Genomic DNA, 8,624 nt, shown 5'->3' with positions numbered 1-8,624 from the left:
GCCGTTCGCATCCTCCACCGAGGGGCAGTACAAGCGAATCGCGCGACCCAGCCCGTGAGCAATCTCCCAACTCATGCTTGGTAATCCATGGGCAAAGGTTGCAGTACGGTGGATTCGTTATGCTTCCTTCGGCCATGCAGAGACACGTTTTCCTGGTAAGTATCCGAAGACATCGAGTTAAAGTTGATATCTGTACAAAATATAAGGTCTATTATTAATATCTGTAAGTCTAAAGTGTAATACCGAACAGAATCATTACTTACAAAAAGTTCAGACTTTATATTAAATTAGTTAGAATAAACGACAATGTGTTGTTTTTTGTTTCAAATAGACCAAAGTAAAATGATAATGAATGAGAAAAATTAATATTATAATTGTTAAAAAATGAGGGAACAACAAGTTCTGACTGCATTTGAACTTTAGCTCTATTATGTTTTACAATTATAATTATGTTAATAATAATATTTGAAATGATGATAATAAACCGATTCATGATTTAATGATTATTAGTTACATGCACTACCAACTGAGAATATGGCTTTAAGTAATAAATGTACAAAAGAGTTTGAGAATACATAATGAAGGAAAATTGTTGTCCAGGTTTGCAGTCCGTGGATCCGTTATGAAAGTATGCAAATAAAATTGAAGGTTAGTACTTACTCTACAGCTTGGATAGATTAGTTTCTTTAATATATGTATTTTTTTAATTTTGAAATTATTTCAATTAAATTATAAATAATCGTAAGATACTGCAGATGATGACAACAAACCGAATTTAATGAATACATGATTTTAATATAACATGCACTACCAACTGAATGATTTGTATTCAACTAAAAAATGTGAACCATTTTTGTAAAATATTAATTTAAACCACTTTCTTTATAAGGTGGACTATAACTGGAAGATCATACAACATTTCTCATTGTGCTGAGAAGGTACTACAATTTTTAATCAACTATTCCTGATTAATTATAATCTGTATGCATTTATATAAAAGTAATGTAAATTGTAATGTATTACATGTTATGTAAAATAAATTATTTTGTTATATGTAGATTTCCCGAATCATTTGCACTGCACTTTTCCTATCTACCATAAAATAAATTATGAAATGAAAACGAGGAAAGGATAATTTCATGTTACCGTCTTTATTGAAAATTTGAAGAAACAAATATTGCAAGATTTGATGACGACAGCGCTGTATTTAAATAATAAATATACATGAAGTATAATTGCGTAATAATTAACTATATATATATAATATAGGTATATAAATACAAAAGAAAAGAAAGTTATATGCATCTTAAACAAAATAGTTTACAAAATAGATAGTTACTCTGTCAAGTTACACATATAAAAACGTTCCTCCATTCTCAGAATAATATATACATATATGTGCTGCCAACAGAGTCCCATTGGTACGTGATAAACTTAATATTACTTTGTGAAGAAAAGAATGGTATGCTTTGTCACTGGGTAACCGATATAACGTTCAAGCCACTTATCACAATATAGATGAGAAATGGTTATTATAATTCCGAATGTGCTTTATAAATTTCTCCTTGTATAAGGTTCTACCACTTGCGCGATAAGGCTTTTATCACTTAGTATTTGTAAAATGTTAAAGGTAGAAAGTATTCCTTATAACGATATATTCATCCTACTTTTGGAAATTCTTTCACAATCACTTTTTTCAATAGTTATCCCAAACGCGATAATGATAAAAAAAGTGAAATCGAAAAGAGATGAATTCGGTTGACTAAAACAAAGCAGTCGATCACAAAATGCAATGCATGGGATTCCGCCTAGCTGTCTATCTTTCTTTTCATAACATCATTAAAGTGCTATGAGATATTCCTATGTGAGATTATCTAGAGTAGAATAAACTACAGGAGATGTAACGCAACAAGCAAATTTCTTTATTGGTTGACAAATAGTCTGATTTACTATCATAATTGATACTTTACAAAACCTCTATATTTTGGATCTTTGTAGGACTGGAATGATGCTCCAAATTTCTAATGGGTACCTAGATGAATATAATCCACCTTTTAAGAAATGTTAAGCTTACTTTCAGATCTTTTACCTATGTACAATTTTTATGTATCCATACAACGCGTAGATCCACTTCTACATATGTTATTTTATTGCCACTTGTGTAAATTATGACACCGTTCACAGTGATACAGCTTTGACATCGAAGTGCAGAGTTGGGCAGGATTTATTCAAAAGACGAATCAAGAATAATATTATAAGAGAGTCATTTACTTGAATAAAGTAAAATAAACTTTTTATTCTCAAGTGTGTAATTTCTTACCGAACAAACCATCAAATATATTATTGAATTTTCATTTGAAGAAGATTCACAGTGTCTTTTAGAAATTAAGAACTAATGGTGAAAGTCGGATACTGAATAATACAAATAATGAATGACGAATAACGTGAATAACGAATACCACGATCAACGAATAGAAAGAATACGAAGATAATTTTATTTGTTTAATAAAATGTGGTTCGAATAATGCCCAACTCTGCCGGAATGCGACGAATTTGGACGCCCGTACTAAATGTTGCATTTAAACCAAGACTGAAACAATACGAGTGAATTACAATATAATGTATTGCTTTTACATATGAAACATCTATTATATGGAGCATCATTCTTCAGAAATGAAAAACTACGGTTGAGCGATTCACGACCTAACTCGATGATCCTAAATGTCTTATCCAAAATAAAGTAATTCTTATGACTGTGCACACTCTTATCTCTCTTGCTCTCCTCCTCTCTCTTAATACATATGTACACATTAAAGTATCCTAACAAAAGCCAATCACAAATGGAAACTGTTTTTTGACAGTGACTATGTAAATTCAGCCTGTCTAGTCTTCTGCAAAAAACGAGTTCATGTAACTCCGTACAGAATACGAGTTACAAGGTAAATCATTTTTGTAATTGTGCTTCCCATGTGCTATAGAACCAGCACGCGAAAAAATTGATACAATCAATTCCTGAAAATACGAGCCTTGATCTAAAGTTTATTATTATTACTAAATTAATTATGCCTCGCGTACATCTCAACATTTTCTTTTTTAAAATAAACATTGATACGCCCTTATGAAAAAGGATCGGATCAAGTTACTGTCAGAACAATTAAAGCAAAACATTATCGAATATCAATATCTACGTTGGTCGACGTTTCTTTAGGTTGTTACATTAATTATTTTAAAAAAAATGATATCACTGCCAAAAATAAGCACTGATAGCATCACACTTCTAATTTCTTCTAGTAGCGGTTGCCATTATAAGATTTTGGAAAAATGTAGGAGTTTCTGAAATTTCATATATAATCTCTATTGAAATTAGAAGCGCAATAAATAATGTGTTGAAATTATGAGAAATAGAAAAACTCTTAGAATCGTGCTATGCTACCTGAATGGAAAAATCAACACATTTTTTTGTCGTATATAAACAATAATGTTAACACACTTTTTAGTTTTGAAATTTGGCTGTCCTGCATGCCATTGAGTTATAATTCTAAAATATTTGTGATTGACTTTACAGTTATAGGTAGAATTACAATTCTTACACATTATAATAAGCAACCATGTTGTCGATCATCTCGCGACTCAATTCAAATGAATTTAAATATTTTCGACAAACGTTTGTAAAACAGATTTTCTAAGAACTACTTAATTTGGAACGCTATCGATACCGAAAAAAGGAAAAAACCATTTCTTTTGCAATATTGCAACGAATCTATGACGTATATCCAGAGTGTTTCTATTCTTTATCACTTGGTACCTTAAATGTAATACCCCATAAAGAAACAAAGAAAATAGTGGAGGTATTCAAAAAAGAACTTCGAAGGAAACACCTAATGCACGCAAATGTCGAATTATCCGGGTCAACAATGTAATCACACATTTAATATTCCTAATCGTAAGTAACATTTTGAATGTCAACATTCAAGTGATAACCATTTAATCGATTCCGAAGGCATAATAAGCTCACTTCCGTTCAACATTTCTCGTTTAAGGGGGTACACAGACTTGACGCTGTCAATTCTAAATAACTTTTCCAGCTTGATTTATAAACAAAACTAAGTAAGACAATTTCACTTGTAGTATATGAAAAAGAAAAAAAAAAGAATTTTCACCCTAATCATTAATTTGTATTTATATCGGACCGTTCGAAGAAACGCGGAGCTTTAATGGAGTACAATTTTGACTAAACTATTTGTTAGAATTAAATGTCATTAAACACAAGCGACATGTATACTAGTATCTGTAGGATGAGACTCATTCATTGATGTCGAACATTAATCCGTTTCTCCAAAGACCTAACATAAATATAAAATAATGACTGTCCATTTTTTTTAATTTTAAAGTTTTTACAGTAGCAGTAATGATATACTAAAAGTAGAAATATTATCCTCGTTTAGTTTATCCATAATGCACCCAGAAAAAAGAATTAAGATTTAAACGCGTTAATTTTATGTACCCCTTTAATTAGAGGCCAACGACTTCTAGACAAGATCCATGAAAAGAGATTCAAACGTTCTCTTAACTGCTCGAATCCAGTCGGAACTGTGCATGTATAAAGACGCTAATTGAGATTCTCCTACTTCATACAAATATATTTACACGCGTGAGCACCAACTGCGAATTAAGACTTGTCGTTTCGTCACGTTAAACTAAATCGAATAGAGCCGATGCCATGAATCGAGCGCCACACGATATGCGTGCCGCTCGATTCATGGTATCGGTTTTATTCGATTTATCCAACATTTCTTATTTAACGTTAAAAGCATTCCGACTAACGACAGTCTTTCATCGTGTACATTTAGTAGGCACTATTATATTAGGTTCTGTAGATTCAGTGTAGCAAGTAGTTTCGGATCTGAACTGATTTCCAGATATCATTTTCCACAAAATAATCTATACCTATTCTGTAGTTATTATCCTTAAAGCATAGATTAATTTCCTGTCATTTTGAAAAACAGCAGATTGTATGTATTTTGACTTGCTGCCAATTCTCGTAATAAATGAATCCGATCATTATGGACGTCTCGATGAAGAGCTTTCCTTAAATCGTTGCCGTTCACGAATGCCTCTAAAAGTCCGTCGCTGCTACTTTGCGACAATTTGTTATATTTTAAAGATTTCTTTCAAAGTATAAAGCTGGCATGGCATTCAAATCGACGAGTTCCGAAAATCATAGTCTAAGAATCTGCAGTTTCCGGCCTAAAGAGATGATCTTATTCGATACGATTCACCAGTTAGTGGTAGAATTTATCTAACGTCTATGTAATGTACATCCATAGATACATTCAACTTAATTGACTTATCACAAAATGGTAATAAGTGCCGGTCAATTCCTACGGAAATTTATGTGCCTTAGCTGCGATACACCTCTAGCATTTTTACCCTAAGCAAAAGACTTCTCTGAATGTTTTGATCTTTGGAGCGTTGCAGAGAAACCCAGAGGATTTCTGGATTAATCCAAAATACATTTTAAAAGTAAGACACGAATCGTTTTGCAGTGGGATTATCTTAAAAAAGAAGAAAACGTATAAAATCTACGGACTTAACAGCATTTTTGGTCCTCTCGACTGATAACCAGTTTTCAGCGAAAGCGGTGCTTAACATGACTCTGTCCATACTAAAGCAGATGTAGCATCCTTCTGGCTCAACCAGGTATCATAACTTCATTTCCCACAAAACAATGTATGCGTCGTTGCTGTTAGGGTCTTTGAAGGTATAGGTAGATTTTGGATTTTTATCGCTAACAGTCTGTCCATTGAGTTGCCTCCAATTGACGTATCCTCGACCGCCCATTAACGTTAAAACGGTACGTTTCGGTTGGTCGAATTGCTGCACACTCTTGCTAGGTTTCTTTCCATTTGCCATAGGCTTGTCTACAGTGCCCGTTTCTTGAATCGGAGCAGCGATGCTGTTGCCAGTCGTGGACAAATCGGAAGGTCCATTCCTGCTGGCCGTGCTGCTGTTTCTGGAGAGCTTGTCAGCCTTCAGCGAGAGATTCTCATCGGAGCCCGACGAAGTGTACAGAGAACTGGCATGGGAGTCCACCGACCAGTTGGAGAGATCCAAGGACCTGGGCCTGGTGATTTTCATTTTCAGTCTCCGGTCCAACGTGCTGACTTTGTTCGGAATGGCTGCCAGCTCTGGATCGCTCCGCCTCAACGTTTCGTACACTGGATCGATGCCCGAACTGTTCTCATTTTCGTAGTCTTTAACGTACATGAGTTCCCCGTAGAGACCGTACACATCACAATTTTCACCGGAGCTTTGCGAACTGGAAATGGAAGTGGACAAAAGTCCCCCTCCACACCCGAGCCCTCGCGGTAGGGTCTTGGAGCCCCTGTATTCGTTTTCCTTGCTTCGCTTTCTCCTCAGCAAAACGGGACTACCGGAGAGCTGTTGTTTCAATTTAACCATGTTATAAGACAACGAAGAGTCCAAACTCGACCGGTCTCTCTGCTTCGGCGGGTGCTCCGCGTCTTTATTCCTAAGTTGTACGCCTTCCTCTTCGTTGGACTCCTTCTTCATTGAACCGATCATGCCGTTCCTGTTGCTCTGTATAGCCAGCAAGAACGTAATCGGGCCAAAGTGAGCATGGTAGGATATATTGACTCTCCCGCTAATAATCGGAACTCCTTCCAGCCTGGGAAGCGGTATCGTGAGACTGATGCCTACGTTGGTACCTACCCACAAGAGACCCTTGCAAGCCATCAATGCGGTCACCGTAACGGGGGTCTGATTGTTATTCAGATTATCTCCACACGAATTCGTAGATGCGTTAGACTTGGTCACCCTCAATACGTTCGAGGCAATATTTATATCTTGCAAATGCTTAAACGTTTCGGTGTGATAGAGGCACACCGTGCTGGAATTCTTCAGCGATACCCACAATCCAACTCCGGAATGAGCCATGAGTTTCACGTTTCCTACGTGTTCGTGTTGAGCACTAAAGTTCTTGGTAATTTCCCCGGAAATGGCGTTAAGGACCCATACTTTTCTTCCACATGCAGCGTAAACGGAAGTATTGATGGGCATCAGGCAAGAAACCGGATCACTGCCTAATGAAATAACCGTAGGGTCTCTCAATAGCCAAGTACCATCGAACTGCCTTCGGAACATTAATAAGGAACCCGTTCCTAGCGCTACGAATACGTTATCGCAATGGTACTTTATCTGGATCACTGGGCCCGAAACCAGACAGTTGCCCAGTTCTTCCTGCTTTTCCGGTTCGGATGCAACGTAGATCATGATCTTCCTAGAGTCCGTGCCCATCCAAACCAGGTCGCTGGCTAATGTCAGTGGATCGTTGGACATGCCCTTGACAAACTCGATCGCAGCCACTCTCGTTTCTACAAGGTCGAAGGTCGTGATTTGCTTCAGAGATGTCGACGTTGCCGTAGTGGACTGACCAAAAACTGTTACATGACTGGATACCCCGTCGCCGGTGCAAATCCAAAGATAGCTCTGATTTCTTCCTCGCCGCCTCGTTGGCCTTGGATTTTGAGACGTATAGTAGCATCCGCAACGGACCTGTTTGTCATACAATTCAAAATCTTGTACGGGATTCTTACTTATGAAGCGCTCTTTTGATTGTACTAGACTGCTCGAAGGAAATGGATATTTCATTCAGGGAGACCTCAAATCTACTCTGCATAATTACCAAACGTCTGTCCGAAACTTTGACACGTGACTCGTGATCACCTAAGAATTGTCCTAACACTTTTAAAATTTGGATTTTCGAACGCGAGGTCTCCGAAAGAAAATTTAACAGACAGCGGAAACGAAACATCTCTCTTAAAAGAACTCACTTCTGATTGATGTTGCGAGCGATAGACAGGTTGGGAACTAACAAAAAGAGGCATCTTGGTAGAAGGTCTTTGTTCCTGCTCCGGCACTTCCCAGGACGGTGAATTATTTGGATCAAGGGCTAACTGCGCGAGTCTCAGCTCGGTTATCCAATCCTTTTTCACAAGTGGATTTTCCGTTTGAAAGGTGTACATTTGCCCTTGTTTGGTCATCAGCTGCAAGCAACAACTGTCAGCCCAGACCATGTCTTCGTCCTTCTGCTGGATGGATGACTGGATGGACTGTAGGATCTGTTTCATGCTGTCAGGAGTCAATCCCTGCAGAGATACGCGAATGGATCAAACGGTTTTATCGCATCTGCTTAGTTGTTTAAGGACGATGTCAAAGGAAGGTGATGAAACTTACATCGTAGGTTCCTTTGAGCTGTGCGACTAGGTCATTTATCCTGGACATGACCTCGTAATCGTGCATGAGATCATTCATTTCAACGCAAAGGCTATCGGCACCGGCCTGCCCGCCTTCCCCGCTTCTATCGGACTTCAAGCTTCCTCCTTTATTAAGGCCAGCCGTCAGCAAGCGACTAAGAGTCGGTGAAGTGCTAGTGTCCTGAATCTAAAAATAACGTTTTACGGATTTATACCTTTCCTCAAGTATATGGGTATGGTTATCCGATGGAACACTTTGAGAACAAAATATTGGAAATTCGACCCTTGGCAAATATTTGTATTATTGAAGCGTTTCGCTGTGCATTTACTTTTGCAGCAAGCGAACAG

General features: G+C 37.2%; 1 protein-coding gene and 1 long non-coding RNA gene across 9 annotated transcripts in view; one reads left to right on the top strand and one right to left on the bottom strand.

Annotated features, from left to right (window-relative positions):
• Window positions 1-92: 92 nt before the first annotated feature.
• On the top strand, window positions 93-1,053 carry LOC105698257. Its single transcript, XR_001103912.2, has 3 exons — window positions 93-155; window positions 601-648; window positions 890-1,053. It is a non-coding gene; the product is annotated as an uncharacterized LOC105698257 (long non-coding RNA).
• Window positions 1,054-1,901: 848 nt separating this feature from the next.
• Window positions 1,902-8,624, bottom strand: part of LOC105698255 (rho guanine nucleotide exchange factor 10) — a 47,960-nt gene continuing 41,237 nt past the window's right edge. For all 8 annotated transcript variants that reach the window (XM_012422328.2, XM_023434092.1, XM_012422330.2 and 5 more), the window contains 3 exons: window positions 8,257-8,463; window positions 7,854-8,168; window positions 1,902-7,575 (listed from right to left, as the gene is read on the bottom strand). In XM_012422328.2, coding sequence (XP_012277751.1) covers window positions 5,704-7,575; window positions 7,854-8,168; window positions 8,257-8,463 — 2,394 coding nt within the window. In that variant the 3' untranslated portion in view covers window positions 1,902-5,703. The remainder of the gene's footprint in view (window positions 7,576-7,853; window positions 8,169-8,256; window positions 8,464-8,624) is intronic.

The sequence above is a fragment of the Orussus abietinus genome, unplaced genomic scaffold (genome assembly GCF_000612105.2).
Source record: "Orussus abietinus isolate OABI.00-Male unplaced genomic scaffold, Oabi_2.0 scaffold14, whole genome shotgun sequence".
NCBI lineage: Eukaryota > Metazoa > Arthropoda > Insecta > Hymenoptera > Orussidae > Orussus > Orussus abietinus.
The sequence above is the reverse complement of the archived record's forward strand: the minus strand, read 5'-3'. Positions and strand labels throughout refer to the sequence as shown.